Raw genomic sequence first — 17,476 nt, 5'->3', positions numbered from 1 at the left:
GAGCAGCACTCTCCATGGCAGACACGCAAAGCGTAGCTTTAGTAGCTTTAGGGACCTACACAGTCATTATGCTACATTTCAGTATTTTAGAATGACTAGTCATATTTCTGCGGTTATTTCAGCGAAAATTAACTCAAAAGTAATGCTAAAGTAGTGTAAAGTAGTGCATTACAATCCAGAGTCACTATATGTAATCTAATTAATTGCTTTGAAATGACAGTAACTAATAATATGTAATGTATTATATTTTGGATGTAACTTGCCCAACATTGGCTACAGTTTTGTCCTTTGGCTTCTGGTCAGTATTATTAGCACTAAACTCAAGTCAAAAGTCTTTATTCCACTCAGTTCACACAGCCCAATGTCTTTTCTCAAGCTGAAAACACACATCCACATTGATGAGGAAGTGACATGCACTGTAGATATCGGATTAAAAAAGGTGAGCTGACCACGTCGCTTTTAACCTTTAATTCTTTGCTTTATTGCATGCCTTTTACTTAAAATTTGTGGAATATGCTGGAACTAGTGAATTTTCCTTAGGGATAAATAAAGTATCTATCTATCTATCTATCTATCTATCTATCTATCTATCTATCTATCTATCTATCTATCTATCTATCTATCTATCTATCACATTCACTAGCTGACAGCTAGTCCGACAACTACTGCTGGCCTACTGTTTGTTGTCTCTTATGTTAGCTTTTCAGTACTATGATGTGGGTTATTGCTCTGAACTTAAGTTATTGCAATTATTTATACAAGCCCCAAACGATCAGTAAACATGCAGATTTTTGATTTGTTGGAGGCTAACTAACTTACTAAACTAACTTTTAAAGAACCAACCAAATGAGTCTCCTCTGTGACTCTTTTGGCTGATAAAATAAAGCATTAACACGTTTTGAACAGCCACTCAAACAATAGCTGCTGTGGTATAATATTGTTAAAAAAACACCCAATAAACAAGGAATACCAGCAACACATTCTGAACAGTCACCATGAATCACCATGACAGTTATAGCAGCAACATGAGCAGCTGATCCTGCGGTTGTATGGGAGAAGTGATTATTAATTAGTGCTGTTATTTGAATATGTAAATGGGGTCAATGTTCGACGGATTGAAATAAAGACTGTCATTTTGTTCCAGATCTGACAGTCAATGTACTTGTAAAACCAACCCAAGGGTGCTTATGGGTGTGGAATTGATGAATAAAAAGGGTGAGATAAATTTTTTATGGTTTAGCAGGTCTTTATGATAATTTATCAGGGATGAGAGCAGCTCTGACTGTGATCAAGGAGGACACAACAGACAGACTGGGATAAAACCATTTATTGTTATCTCACCTAAGTCATTAAAATACACAGTTAAAAGGCTAAAAGACCAAATCTTAAGACAAGGGGCTCTATTTCCGATTCCAGCGCAAAGTTGGGTCCGCTTCGCTAATGGGGCTTGGCGGCGCAGACTTTGGTATTTTCGTGCACTGCGCTGCCGGCACATGTACTCCTCCTTCTCATCTCAGTCCCACCCAGCGGCGCAACTTGGAAAGAGGGAGGGGAGAAGGCGTGGAGTGGGTTTGACACAGCCGAGTCCAATCTTCACTAATCACACCAGCTCCTCACCTCACCTTTAAAAACGCTGCTGGCGAGGCGCATGGCCAGTTTCGAGGATGACTGAGCCCGACATTCTGGTCCGGGAGATCCAGGCTCGCAGTGGCCATATCTACGGCCTCGCAGAATTTATTTCAATACTGTCCATCTGTTTAGCCGCAAATACCGCCAATACTCACTTAATGACAAAGCTGGGCGGCGAGGCGCTCCCTCCTCTCCTGTGCGCTCTGCTGCTCTCCCAGTTGACATGGCACATGCAGTTCAGCCTCTCTCCATCTTAAGTACTTTAATGTGTCCTCTGTGAGTTCATAGTGACATCCACGTCGTACAGCCATGTTGTGTAAAACGCAACATGCCATGAAGAATGCACTGACACTCTGAGGGCTGTGTGTTAATGAACCACCTGTCCAGTCAAGACATCTAAAATGCATTTTGAGAACCCCACGTTGGTGACGTGAGCACACGACTCTTTCATGCTGCTGGTGTGGACCGAAATGGACCGAAAATCCAAATCTGCCGGCTGATTATGCCGACACCTCCCCCTTCTGCGCCGCAACACCCATCCTGGTGTACCTCTGTGTGCCTCGGGTTACCTGTTACGACCCCTAATGAAATGGCTCACCCAAAGAGGTCTAACATAATAAAATGAGGAGTTTTTTTTTTCAGCAGCAGCAACAAAATAAAGGTTATTAATACAAATAAACCAATCCACCAAAAAAAACAACAACCTCAACCAAACAAAAGGACTGATGGGCCAGCCAAACTGAACAAAAGGAAGGAATGAGCTACAGACCAGCCCACATAGGGCCGTTGGATCTGGGATCCTTCCTCTACCCTACGAACATAACCACTAAACCCTTAAAGGAAATAAAGCCTCGAAAACAAGACTACTGGACCCATCAGAGACACAACATAAGCAGTACAACTGAAACCTCCTCCTGCTGCTTCCCAGGAAGGAGAAAGAGTGAGACCAGTCCCGCAGCGCCTTTAAGTCCCCAATCAGGAACCCTCCGTCTCCACCTTAAAAAGGGCGGAGCAAAAGAAAAAGGTCACCACTGCGCAGGGTGCGCACCCTGTGCTGAGCTGGCGGTGGAATCAAAAATAAAGCCCTGAGAGTTGAAAGGTTAAAAGTCCAACTCTGCTGTCCATGAGGAGGGTGGCGGAGTGCGGCCTGTCCCTATGTAGCTCAACAGTGGCACTTCTGTGTCTCCTCCTTGGCTGGAGACATTAGGCTCTCTTCCTCCAACTGGGGGCTGTCCACCTGATACATAGTGGCACAAGTGGTAACACTGATGCCTCACAGCTAGAAGGTCTCGGTTCGAATCCTGCTGTGGGCGCTGGTGGCGTGTCCTCCACCACGCCTTCAATGCCTGCTGCTCGAGTTTGCATGTCCCCCCCTGTTTTCACCCGGGGTTTCCTCCTTAAATAACCCCCACTAAAAACATGCAAGAAGATCACCACCTGACCAATGGTGATTAAAAGGATGGGTCCCCGGGCGCCGCTGTTGCCTGGCAGCCCACTGCTCCTGGTTTGACGCGGAGGAATGACGGACCAAGATGGGTCAAATGCAGAGAATTAATTTCACAAGAAGCATGGCGTGTGCATGTAGTGTGTGTGTGTGTGTAGTGTGTGATAAATAAAGTACAGTTTCTTCTTTCTTCATCTTCTGTACTAGCAATGAACTTCACAGGTGTGGGTGATGCAATAAAACCAAGCTCAAAATACATCAAATGAAAGTATAAAACATGCAATAATTTATTAAATTATTAACATGCATACACTATAATTTACGAACAATCACAATAAAATCACTTCTGCCCTGTGACATCTCCCCATACTTTAATGTTAGCAGTCCCTGCAACATATTAGTCTCTATATCTCACTGGGGGTTGTCCCAGGTTTACTCTTGTGGAGCGTCATGGAGCAAGCTCAGGCTCATCATTTGCAAGTGGCACAGCAGCTGCAGCAGGGGGGAACCCATAAAGCAGTGGTAGAGTGAACTCCTGAGTCTCTGTAGCAGCCTCAGTGGCTGGTGGTAGAACCGCCACCAAAGGAGCCATACACAACTTCAGTGAGCTTCTATGAGCAGTTTGTACATGATCACCTTTCTCTGGTTGAACCTTATACACCACCCCTGTTTCTCCCACCTGTTCCAAAATCACATATGGGTTAGGATTTCACCAGGTACACAGCTTTCCTTTCCCTGGAAGGTTCCTATCCCGTAACCAAACCCTCTCCCCTGGCAACAGTGGTAGAGTTCTGGCTTTTCTGTCATAGTGCTATTTATTTTGGGAGGCTGCACTATCCATCCTTTGCCTAGCCAAAGTGTACTCTAAGGTCAGCCTCTGTTGATGATCCTTTACCCACCCACCTACATTGTGTCTCATCTGCTGAAGACCTACCCCTAATCCCACATCCTCTGGGAGTCGTAGTCAAACATGAGGACGGAGGGGGTATAACTGGTTGCACTTTGTGTGGTATTATTGTATGCGTGCACTAGCTCAGGCAAGTACTCTGGCCAGCGGTTCTGCTTAGATGTCTCTAAGGCGCACAGCATGTTTAGCAAAGTTTGATTAAAGCGCTCCCCACTGCCATTACCTGGGGTGATACAGGGTAGTGCAGCTTTTTGTTATACCATAGGTATTACACAGTTGTACCATCAATGCTGACTCAAAATTGGGTCCCTGTTCTGAATGGAACCGAGCTGGACAGCCAAGGGGCTGAATTACATGAGTCCAGAGGGCCTTTATTATGATATGAGCTGTTTGTTTGCATGTGGGAATCACCCAAGCAAAATGGATAAACAGGTCACTGGCGACAAGGATGTGTCCATGGGCCGGCCTAGGGACAGGACCTAATCCTACTCCTACACAAGCATAAGCATCTGCTTCATGGGTTCTCTTCCACACTTCTTGGCTCCTAAGGCTTGGGCACATAATCTGGAAGCACATCTTTCTGGTTTCTGACTTTTTATCCATGGGAATGCCTGTCAGTAGCTGGCTCAGGGGCCGTGCAATCTTTGCAAAGCCAGACACAAATTGTCTATAATAGCTGGCTAGTTCGAGGAGGCTCTTACTTATGGTGGTGGGGATAGGCCAGTCTAGCACAGCTGAAATTTTATCTGGTTCAGGTCTCACCCCATTTTTGTCCATCACATGGCCCAAGAACATCACCTCATGTTGTAGCAGTTTACACTTTCCTAGACACAGTTTCAAACCATGCTGCCACAGCCTTTGAAGCACTTCATCTAGATGCTGTAGGTGGAAAGAGAAGTCAGGTGTGTAAATTATTATGTCATCCAAATACATCAGCAAGGATTCAGCCAGTTGGCCACTTAAACACTGTTGCATTAAGCGCTGGAAGGTAGCTTGTGCATTACAGAGACCAAATGGCATTTGTTCAAACTCAATCAGTCTTAGCGGTGTGGTAAAAGCAGTCTTGAGGGTCCATATCCACCTGCCAGTAGCCGCTGGTCAGGTCGAGAGTGGAAAACCACTCTGCTTGGGTCAGGTTAGTCAGAGTTTCTTCAATCCTGGGCAGGGGATAAAAAGGCATCTTTATAGGTAACTGCATTCAAGTTCCTGTAAACCACACAAAATCTCCAACTGCCATCTTTTTTTCTCACCAACACTATGGGTGCGGCCCATGGGCTACAGCTCTCCCTCCCTTTCATCTCTTTGTACATGGCTGGATGAAGAGGTCTGTACTGTTCTCTGATAGGTGGTGCGTTAGCAGTGTGAATGCAGTGCTATACCAGGTCTGTACATCCAAAATCCTCTTCATGTTATGCAAACACCATACTCCACTTTAGCAGCAGGGCGCGTAGTTCCTCCTGTTGCTTCCCAGACAGATAAGATTGATTAGCGAGATTGCTCAACTCTTTTGGCAGCTCCTGTCTTCCCTGGTCAGCTGCTGCATCCACCAACGTCACTTCAACCACACAGTTTTCTCCAAGGGACAGGTTCAAATCACAGGGTCCATGTACATCAGCTTCATCCACATGGTACAGCTTACCAAGCTTCTGGTGCTGACCAAAAGTCAAATAATACGAGTGTGTGTTACAAATTCTCACTGGGAGTCTGTCCATTTTTTTTTTTTTTTTACCACTGCTGGCGTCCTGGCTACTCTCATGTTGCCAGATTCAGGCAGGGCCTCTACCATGGCACAGTAGTCTGTTCCTCTTGGGCCCATCTGAGTCAGACCCCACAACAATGTGTGGCGTGGGATGAACAGTAGTTGAACTGTGAGTGGAAGATCTAGAGAACCTTGACGACACCAACAACGCCACCTTAGGACTTGCACCTAGAGTATACTCGTTTTAACAGCCAAAACAGCCCATGCACAGGTAAGTGCACAAATGAATACAGGCATGACGTAAGCACATTTCAACAACCTTTATTTATTAATCACATTAAAATATTTCCTTTAATAAATTATGCTTCTTTTTTTAAAAAAACATTGATGTAGTTCCCTTTTTGCCCCTGCAGCGTATGAAGTTCAGTTAGTGCAATAACCCACTGGTTTAGCTCGGAGGAAAAGGCCACAGCTAGTTGCAGCAGAGGTCCCTGCACACTCAAATAATCACACAAAAAGAAATGAAAAAAACTAAATAGAATATCTATATACAAATTAACTAGTAACTCAAATCAAACCAAAAGAAAAAACAACAAAAGGCATGCACCCATGCAGGAATTTGGCAGGCCCCTACCTACAACGGCTGTGATAAAACCTGAACCCTGAAGTCCCGACCTGAATGAGCTGAGCACACTTCAACTACCACACTGCGGTAAAAAAGAGACATCTACGTAATAAGGCAGAGCAGTAGAGCTACTTGACCATGAGGCAACAAGAGGCACAGACCAGAGAGGCAACTAAAAAACGAGAAGACAAAGGGGAAAAGAGGCAAGGCAGGGCAAACAGCTTAATGCCAGGCAAGCTTTAAACGAAACAAAGCCAGCTGTTTGCGACCTTAAATGTGCACTGGCAGATAAACTTAGCACTGAGTTTGCACCACGGTATACCTGTGTTAGCTGTAACCTGCGCACATCGATCCGCTAGCTGTTAGCAGCTACGGTGGCAGCAGCGGCTAATCGGAAGGGGACACACACACCATCCAGGCCCAACATGCCAACCTAAAAACAGAGGACTGCCAACACGGCACCTTATAACATTTCCCGAACTTCAGACTGCGCTACACACCAGGAGAACAAACACAGCACATACCACACCAGGACACTACAGCTCAGTGGAGCTGCACGCCAGCCAGCACCCGCTTCAGAGGAGGAGAGAGAGAGCGACTAACCGGATGTCGGGTATTTAACAGGTCTGCATTAGCGGCCAATGATATGCGACTGCACTACCGGTTCCGGTAAGGGGTGTGCCACACACCTGCCGCGATCACCATGCCTGCTAAGCAATAAAAGACAGATGGGACACAGAAGAGAAATGCAATAACATATCAACATTCAGTTACAAATGCACCGTACAACTGGCCACACATATCCCAGCAGCCCATCCTCCGTCATGGTGGCCTCAATGTGTTGATATGTGGCAAAGGCATCCTTCCATACTCGATTTTAGAATTTCTGAGAAGGCAGAGCAGACTTCTCTTGCCTTTTAAAGAGGGTATTCCAACAAGTAGTCACAACATTCATTCCAATGATGAGTGGGTGTGCAGTGTTCATCCTTAACTATCACAACACCTCACCTAGGTATTCCAATACCTTCTACTTCCAGATCCAGCAGCATAGGTTGTGTAGGGGATTTCAAGGCCATTTGCTGCCTGTAATCTAAAAACAACAGGTGTCCGCCCCAGCGTAGCTCGGGTAAAATGCTGCTCAAAGAGCGTGTCTGACAGTCCAGACAGTTCAGTGCCTTCGATATGCACTCTTATCATTGGATATTGTCCAGTCAGTGCCTCGGTGGCCCGAATCTCTTCTGTTGTACCATCAACCCCTACCCCTTGGACCTCAGCAGCAATGTAACCTGCTTGTCTGCATCGGCGGCAAATCCAGTTGTTTGCCTGTGAAGTTAGTCGCTGCTGCTCTCTCTGAGGTTGTACCGTGGGCTGTGGTGGAGCTATGGCTGGCTGGAGAAGTGGTTTCAGCTCCTTCAACAGATCCTGTGTGAATCCCATCATTTGCAGTTTCACATCTTCCATGTTTTCTCTCTTCAGGGTCTCTTTCTACCTGATGTCCTGTGATGGAGGCACATGTGAATTACTTACTGAAGCACATGTTACCTCAGATTGTATTCCCATGTTCTGCAGCCAGCAACAGTGCCTCCTCTCTGATTGCAGCAAAGGTTTCATCTGGATTACGGCGGGGGCCTTCAGAGCCTGGGCTACTTCCACCCTGTGACTTACTTCCTTGTTACTGAAACCACAGAGTCAGTAGCAATAATGTTTTGGTCACAAGTCTGACAAATGATGGATGCAATGTCAGTTAAACTCTCATGGAAAAAAGTGGTTGCTATAACAAAAATGTAAAGAAACAGCTTAAAACATTGCTGGTTTGGATCTTTTAATGTGATTTTTTAGAGTAATGATTTGTTTTATCATCTCACTCTGGGGTGTGTGTGTGTGTGTGTGTGTGTGTGTGTGTGTGTGTGTGTGTGTGTGTGTGTGTGTGTGTGTGAGAGAGAGACAGAGAGAGACAGAGAGAGACAGAGAGAGTGTGCAGTGCTTTTCTAGTCAATTTCTCCTCTATGCAAACAGTTTTCATTGAATCTGACCACAGTCAAATAATGCTGACTTGTCACGTAACAAACTACTGAAAGACAGATGGGCAACATTTAAGAATAGGCTGCATCTGCTGACAAAAGTTTTTTCAGCATATAGTTTATGGTTAGGTGAAGTTTAGTTATAAGTTAAGTATATTCTATTCATACACATAGTTTTTATTTGAATATTGTTAGTAACTTTATCAACAATACAAGATAACTGCTAAATGTTAAAATGTTGTCAGAAGAAAAAAAAAACAAACAAACATTCTATTTCTTACTTAGCACTCATGCTATCTAGCCATGTAAGTAGGCTAGTTTTTATTTTTTTTGTCCAACTTGACACAGATCTCTGCCAAATCTGTGTCAAGTCATTGATAACAGCAATGACAAATTATGTTTGAAAAATTTAACAGCATCTTGTCTTTTCAGAAACATGTCCAATCTAACTCTGGATCAGTGGTTCACCAACCAGTTTGACTCAGCATTTGTCCCCCTATTGTTTGTCCAGAGACTGAATTCTGATCCGTTCCTCTTAAAGAAATAAGGAGTTAATCGCTATAAATGGCCCTGTCCAGTTTGACATATAACAGTAGAAACATAAGAAAAACACAAATTCTTTTACTTCTCTGATTTGTCTCCTGAACAACCTTATGGCACAATCTGGACACTTGAATTTGATCAATGAAGATATTTTGGATAAGTAAAGATCAGTGCAGTCAGAGGACAAAAAGAACACTTCAGGATATTTCAGTTAAGATTGGACAGAATCAGAATCAAAATCAAAATCAAAATCAAAATCAGAATCAGAATCAGAATCAGAATCAGAATCAGAATCAAAATCAAATTCATATTGATCTTAAATTGAGCTCAGTTTTGAGGAATAGAATTCTCCCTTGAAAAATTGGGTCCAGTGATTAAACTATGCTGATCCTCTGCATGGTTGTCCAAGCTGTATTTCCCTCAGCCGGCTTTTTCTGTTGCCACTGAGTGTTCAGATGCTCCATCTCTCTCCACCTCCATTTCTGCTGTAAATCTCTTTTGGTTGTTATTGTGCTATCACTTTTGTTTTCTTGCACCCTCTTCGTCTACAACCACCCCACCCCCCAAATCTTTGAAATGACTGAGATATCACAGGTTTTTCTGTTATGACAACAGATATAAAGCTTACATGTTTACATGTTTATTTCATATACGGTCCAGAGAATGTTGATGATCACCATAATTTCTATTTTGTTTTTTCTCTCCTCTCTTCTTGTGTTTGCTTCTCTCTCTCTCTCTCTCTCTCTCTCTCTCTCTCTCTCTCTCTCTCTCTCTCTCTCTCTCTCTCTCTCTCTCTCTCTCTCTCCAGGTCAGAGATGGTGCTTTCTGTTGCAGACGTAATGAAAGAATCTTGTGCCATCTCCGAGTCATGAGCAGTAGTTGGTTGCTGTGACAATCACTGTACATTTTTGCTTTTGTTTATAGCGCTTCGAAGTGACAAATTCAATATTTGGAGCAGCAATATTCAGAAGGCTATGTAAAAGCCCCAGCTTCAGCCAGGCATTTGACAAACACTGCTCAGTTGACCATAATCATCTTTCCAGTTTTTTACCTCCATCAATACTCATGTGGCCTCAGCTATTTCAACTTTCCAACTCCTGTGTGCTCACAAGGTGCTAGTTATAAAGAGGCAGAAATGACATCCCAAAATCTCTTTGCCTCAGTCTTATTTCACAACTTGACCCAAGGATAACCATCAGTCCCCTTAGCAGCACTCGTGGACCGACACACTTGCAAACACAGAGCCCCGCCACTGGCCTCGGGCAGTATGGGAGACGGGAGCTGGGTGTGTCTGAGCCCAGCTGAGTTTGCCCAGCTGCAACAATACAGCGAGTGTGAGTACCCACATGTCTGAATCTGGGGGTTCACAGTTGTTTTTGGCCTTTTGTGTGTGTGTGTGTGTGTGTGTGTGTGTGTGTGTGTGTGTGTGTGTGTGTGTGTGTGTGTGTGTGTGTGTGTGTGTGTGTGTGTGTGAGAGTGTGTGTGTGAGAGAGAGAGAGACAGAGAGAGAGATTGTGGTGTGGGTGATGACTTTCTGTGTGCATCACACACATACTGTACACATAAATGTGTCAGATTGCCAAAAGAGGGCATCAATGGATTTTATGTAGCTATGCAGGCCCACAAGCCACACATGTTACTCATGAGATACACAATCAAGCATGATATAAGCAACACATGAACTAATAATACAGTAATTTGTCTTGTTTGTTGTTTATTTGATAATGAGAATGTTCCAATTTGTCCAAGACCAAGTCTTGAAAGGACAGACAATTGACAATTACAAAAGCTTGTCATTTCTATAGTTCAGTATAGGTTCAGTTACAGAAGAATTCTAAAATCAAAAGGAGAACAAGCACTGGCCCAGGACGCTAGAGTAGTTGGTGTCACATTACTCTTACATTTTTTTTCAGAATGCCACTCATTAGCCTGCTGGATGAGCCTTGTGGCTTTCTCTTTCCTCACTAAACCACATTTGTTAGTCAAAAGAGTACCTGTCTTCTCATTCCTGGTGGAGCCTGCCTGTTATTATGGATGATGAATACAGTGTGACTCTGTCACGTAAGCTATTCTGTTGAGGGATTATACAATCATGCATAAATAATTGCTTTATAGACTTGTATGAAGTAAAACCACAACAGGTCATTGTGTTAAATTCACTGATTGACTGGAAGGTCATAGACCAAAAATACTAAATACTATGATAAAGTAAGTAGCCAAGGTGCCAAAATGGTTAGTATTGACATTGTCCACTTAAACCTATGTGTCTATGTGTGTGTCAGCACACACACATAATTCTATACTGTTTGTGGATTCATTTTATGCATGATTACATATTGCTACCTTAGTTATTCCTGTACAGCTTTTCTCTTCACATTTCTTCCGGTTGACCTGTTCATTTAATCAGATACTGCAATTAACAACAGGTTGCTCCATTCCCTGTCTTTTCCTTACTTACTTGTTGCCTCTGGATGTTGCTTGAATTGATTGCAAGTTTCATGGGATTAGTTGCAAGGAGCTGCAGGGGAGACATGGACAGTGGTTAAGATATTGAGCATTCAGAATTTGTCTTGTCAGTCATCTGAAGTCGAAACAGATTTCACAAAAATAAATAAATAAATAAATCACTAAAAAGTTTCTTGCTGATTCAGAAGCACAGATATTTTGATTGATTGTGTGTGTGTGTGTGTGTGTGTGTGTGTGTGTGTGTGTGTGTGTGTGTGTGTGTGTGTGTGTGTGTGTGTGTGTACAAGCCACCCTGGGCAGTATGGCAGGACAAAGGAGCAAAGATAGAAGTTTGAAAGATTGTATTTAGAAATACGGACAGACTCTAATCTATGGCATAGTCATACCCATGATAACACTTTTTAAAACTAAATATGAGGCGTAAATATTTTCTATTGCCCAAATCAAGCACTGACATTACTCTTATAAATGACTTATTATGTGGAAAATATTGATTTCTAGCAAGCCCTGATGGTTCAAGGGCCAGGGCCATTGAAGGTCATCTGTGGAAGGCTGTGGCTCTCCTACTAGCTGAAATAGTAAAATAATATTAATTCCTAGGTCAGTGGGAAAAGACAGTAAATTGGTCAATTATCAGAGATTTTTCCATGCTGTTTGTAGGTTCACCCTATTCATGTTGCTGCAGCTGTGGTCTAGCACAGCCTTTGGTTCATGAGCCAGGTTGCAGCTGAGATAGGAGTATAATCGAAGCATGACAAATGTGCACACAGGGAAGGCCCCTGCAAGCTGGGAAGGTCTCATTTTTACTGATGGTGAGGAGTAGAAAGACAGGAAGGCTTGTGTATCACCAGCCAATCAGTCAAGGATGAAATGAAGGACACTAGCTGTGTTTTTCTCTAGAGAGAAATCTATGTGAGAGAGCAACACTCTCAGGCTGAAAGGATAGTGTCATTAATAAGCCATATTATGGAAACGAACTGAAACAATTAGCTCATCACTCAATCACAACCATTTTGTTAATTGATTAATCATTTTTGAACATTTACCAGTTAAAACTTGACCAATGTCATGTCGTGTGTTTTTCTTTGTGTTACATGATGGAAAGCTCAATATTTTTTAATGTTTAGGACTGTTTGTGGTGGATAAAACAAATTGGGCTCTGACAAATTGTGATGGGCATTTTTCATTTTCTGTAGCCAAAACAAATAATCAGCAGATTAATTGATTATGAAAATGATCGATAGTTGCAGCCCTAATATAATAGAGATGAAGCAGTAGTTAGTTGATTAACAGAAATGAATCAGCAACAATTTAGATAAATTCTTACTCATTTCAGTTATCTACATATGCCAGATTCTCTGGTCCCAGCTTTTTAACTGTAAGGATTCGCTGCTTTTCTTTATTTTATAAATTGTAAACTGAATACCTTTTTGACTGGAATAAGACTGTCAGACAAAACAATAAATGTGAAGACAGCAATTTGAACTTTGGGAAGATTTAATTTTATTAGATAATTAGATTCAATTTAATTGAAAATTAATAGTGAAAATGTTCCAGCACAATTAAAAATCACAAGTTCTTCCACTGGCTAAAGCTGAAGGCTGACACTCCTGGTTTTTGGACACTTTTTGGAAAAGCAGCACAGTGACAATTATTTTCAGTTTGAAATAATCTGTACATTATGATAACTTATATGAAAATAGTGAAAAATATCCATCACATTTTTCTTGAGGTGACACCCTCAGAGTGTTTGTTTTGCTGTTTGGTTAAATACTGTGCTTTTTTAAATTTACTACATGTTAAAAAGTTTACATTTTGGGAGGCAAGACACATTTCAGAAGAATATTGTGATAATAAAGTGAAATCAGATCAAATCAAATTTGTGTGTCTTGTTCAATTTACAATGATATAAAGCAGAAAAGCAGGCAATGTTTTTTGTGGTTGTAAAGCTGGTCACTTGAGGTCTGCTTGCTGGTCTTGAGAATGAGACGGCAGTGTTCTTTATGTGCTGGTGGGTTACTAACCACACTGCGCATATGGCTAATGCTGGACAGTAGCCTGTCCTTTTTTGCATACCGGATGTTCTTCAATCACATTTTTCACCTTACTCGGGTGGACTAATGGTGGACAGAAATAGGAAATGCTGCTGAGCACTAAAAATAATGAAGTGTCATCCATAGTTGATTATGAGAGCTGACATGACTGGTGAAATCAGGTCTTGAGTGTGTGCATGCATAAGTGTGTGTGGTAATAATGGTAGTGAGGTGATCTGCCCATGCACACGTGTGCATTTGTCCCCTGTAATTGTTTGACAGATGATCGTGGGAAGAGGTCATTGCAATTGGTGTTCTGGACAGAGGCTCTGTGATGTGTGTGTGCATGTGTGTGCGTGCGTGCGTGCGTGCATGTGTGTGTGTGCGTAGGTAAGGTTAGATTAGGTACAGGGTTAGGAATAGGCAAATAGTGGTTATGGTTAGGGTTTGGGTAAGGCTCCAGGAAATGAATGTAAGTCTATGTAATGTCCCCACAAGTGATATAAACACAACATGTGTTGTATGTGTGTGTGTGTGTGTGTGTGTGTGTGTGTGTGTGTGTGTGTGTGTGTGTGTGTGTGTGTGTGTGTGTGTGTGTGTGTGCACGCGCGCGCGCGCACACACATCAATATGGGATTGGCATTTAAAAGTGAGAAAGACACCATGTCCCCTTTTACTTTTCACTGAGAGGGTGAGTCACAGGCTCAGCTCAACTGATGCAGCACTTCCTGGTACAGATGAGTATTTATCAGGGCATTGGCTAATGACATGCAGCTTGTTTATTTAGTTTTTGAGAAAGCCTTTTAGCCAAAAGAACATTTTCACTGAGGGATATTGAGGAAGTGTGCTTGGTGTGCGTACAGCATGATGGGGTTCCTTTTCTTAAAAATGCTGTCCTGTGTAGCTGCAAGGTTTTCATCAGTGAGACAAATGTATCAAAACAAATACAGTGCAGTAAATGGAATAACAAAATTCGGTTTCCTCTTTTTCCTTCTCAGACTCCACAAAGAAGCTGAAGGATGTGCTGGAGGAGTTTCATGGTGAAGGAGTCCTTTCCAAATACAATCCAGAGCAGGTGTGTCTCTATCCCAATTCCCTACTCCATTATCCTTCATCCGCCTCTATCTTTTTTGTCACATTCTGGTTGATATTCTGTCTCATTCTGACTACTGTCTGTGTGTGCACAAACACATGGTATAACGTTATCAGATGCTTGTTAAGTTCCTCTGATTCAGTGCGATATCAAGCACTGCAATGCTTAGTCATACAGCCCATTTTTGATTAAGGCTTACTGAAGACACACCCGCAGCATCAACTTTGGCACCTGACATCAGCAGACCAGCTCCCAGCTGAGCTGTACACTGTAGTAGCTGCAGTAATCAAGGCAGACTCTTTTAAATCATCATCTGAACTTCGGATGATTTCATTAATTTCTTGGCACATCAGTGACCATGCATTCAAGATGAACTTTTTACTTCACCTGCTGTGTGCTTGGAAACTAAATAATCAATTGCTAGTTGACCCATTTTCTGTATCATTTACCAGACACAATTTGATCCTGTGTGAAGCAGGATTGTGTGAGCAGATTTAAAAATTTTCAGTAGTAAATTCAACTTTGCTTACTCACCCTTTTGTTTTTTGCTTGTGTTGTGTCATTGTAGAAAGGCATTTCTGTCAGCCAGCAGCCTTTGATTTACAGTCATGGAAAAAATTATTAGACAACCCGTGTCAATTTCTTTTTCATATTAATGCCTGATACCACTAAAGGTATATTACTTGAAGAATACAACGAACATGACAAAAAAATGCAACTGATTCCATAAAACTTTATGCCCTATTAGACATGCTTAAGCTTAATTGTATTCCCAGGGTATATAAGAGGCAATTTCATGACATAAGCAGCACTGCACATACAAAGGCATAGAGTGGTTTCCTGCTTACATTCAAGCCGTAGCACAACTCAAAGCTGTCAGCTCTCACATAATGCAAAAACAAAAGAATTATATGAAGCCACAAAGGCAGCCATCTTGGCACTGCTGGAAATTGGCATTAGTGAGAGACAGGTAGCCAAAAAACTGAAGATCTCCAAGACAGCCGTTCATTACACCAAGAAAAAGCAAGCTGAACATCCATCCATCCATTATCTATACCGCCTATCCCTTTCGGGGTTGCGGGGGGCTGGAGCCTATCCCAGCTACAATGGGCGAGAGGCGGGGTACACCCTGAACCGGTCGCCAGCCGATTGCAGGGCCACTTGTAAGGACAAACAAACATTCACACTCACATTCACACCTACGGACAATTTAGAGTCATCAATTAACCTAATGAGCATGTTTTTGGTCTGTGGGAGGAAGCTGGAGTACCCGGAGAGAACCCACGCATGCACGGGAAGAACATGCAAACTTCACACAGAAAGGCCCCGCCTGACCCGGGGATCGAACCGGCAACCTTCTTGCTGTGAGGCACGCGCACTACCTGCTGCGCCACCGTGCAGCCAAGCTGAACATGTTACTGCCAAATTGCTATCTGGTCAAGGCAGGAAACGTCTTTCTACCCCACGAGAGGGTCGTGCACTCATCTGTTCCTGTGTCAGGAATCGTTGTCCAACCTCAAGGGACCTTAAAAATGAGTGGACACTGACAAAAAATGTGACTTGTTCAGCAAGGACAGTTCGAAACCGACTTCTTGAAGCTGGTCTGAAGTCACACAGGGCACAGAAGAAGCCCTTCATCAACGAAAGGCAGAGGAAGGCCCGGTTACTCTTTGCTAGGGATCACAAGGATTGGACTGTTGATGATTGGGCTAAGGTTCTCTTCAGTGATGAATCCGATTTTGAGTTGATGCCCACTCCAGCCAACTTACTGGTTAGGAGCAAGCCTGGAGAAGCCTACAAACCAGACTGTCTTGCCCCTACAGCAAAACATGGGGGTGGATCAGTGATGGGGTTGTTTCAGTATGGGTGGAACAGGGCAAATGCAATTGTGTGAAGGGCGAATGAACCAGGTCACGTACAGAGCTACTCTTGAAAACAGTCTTCTTCCATCAGCTGATAAACTCTTTCCTGACTCGAATGACTGGATTTTCCAACAAGACAATGCCCCTTGCCACACGGCAAGGTCAGTTAAAGCCTGGATGGAGAACCAGAACATTGGAACCATGCATTGGCTTGCTCAATCACCAGAACTAAATCCAACTGAAAACCTGTGGAACATCATCAAACTCAAACTGAAGAACCACAAGCCCAAAAACAAAGCAAATTTGTTTGAAATTTGCAACAGGAACGGGCTGCTGTGTTAGCAGAACAATGTCAGAAGCTGGTGGAGAGCATGCCAAGACACATGGCTGCAGTCATCAAAAACAATGGTTATGCAATCAGGTACTAACTCCTGTGTGTATCATGTGACTAACTGACAGGAAGAAAACATGGAATGCCTAAAAGCACTGTTTTTGGCAGTACAATGCCATAGCTATTGATGTAAGAACTTCAGTGATTTTGGTTATTATCAAGAAAACCACGGAAAATGGCTAAATATCAGCTCTTGAATTAAACTCTTATGAGCTATTTTTGTTGTTATCATTATATTTGTCCACACAAATGTACCTTTAGTTGTACCAGGCATTAAAATGAACAAGAAGTTGAAGAAAACAAGGGTGGTCTAATAATTTTTTCCATGACTGTATTTCACTCACACTTTTGGGTCTTTGGGGGGACAACGTTTTGCTCACAGAAGATAATCAGGCACTCTAAATAGCTTCATATTCAAAGACCAATATCACCATTGTTTTAAAGTTTGATTGATGATAATTTTGAACCTACTTGAACCGTCCTCCCTTTCACTGTTAGACTGACATACACTTACATATCATACTGTAAATAAGCTGACTGACTTCATTGGATGTGCTTGTATGTCCTGCATTCACAAAACATCCGTACTGCTGGGTTAAATCAAGCAAATGAAGTGACAGTTTATGAAACCACAATATTATGGCATTTAATTAAAAAAATCCATCTGTGTTTCAGATGGTATTTGTGACACACAGCCAGCTCTTGTAGCTGTGTGATGGAAGGTTTATTTTTTCCCTGACACTGACATGTGTTGATCTGATTG

General features: G+C 42.7%; 1 protein-coding gene across 4 annotated transcripts in view; it reads left to right on the top strand.

Moving 5' to 3' along the window:
* LOC139339993 (diacylglycerol kinase beta) overlaps positions 1 to 17,476 on the top strand; it is a 106,930-nt gene that overhangs the window by 13,917 nt on the left and 75,537 nt on the right. For 3 of the 4 annotated variants that reach the window (XM_070975521.1, XM_070975522.1, XM_070975519.1), the window contains exons 2-3: positions 9,677 to 10,202; positions 14,366 to 14,442. In XM_070975521.1, coding sequence (XP_070831622.1) covers positions 10,136 to 10,202; positions 14,366 to 14,442 — 144 coding nt within the window. In that variant the 5' untranslated portion in view covers positions 9,677 to 10,135. Of the gene's footprint in view, positions 1 to 9,676; positions 10,203 to 14,365; positions 14,443 to 17,476 lie in introns of those variants that run through there. The other variant, XM_070975520.1, reaches the window with a different exon arrangement.

Source organism: Chaetodon trifascialis, chromosome 12, assembly GCF_039877785.1.
Source record: "Chaetodon trifascialis isolate fChaTrf1 chromosome 12, fChaTrf1.hap1, whole genome shotgun sequence".
Taxonomy (NCBI): Eukaryota; Metazoa; Chordata; class Actinopteri; order Chaetodontiformes; family Chaetodontidae; genus Chaetodon; species Chaetodon trifascialis.
Note: the sequence above shows the minus strand (reverse complement) of the source record. Positions and strands in the feature narration are given on the sequence as shown.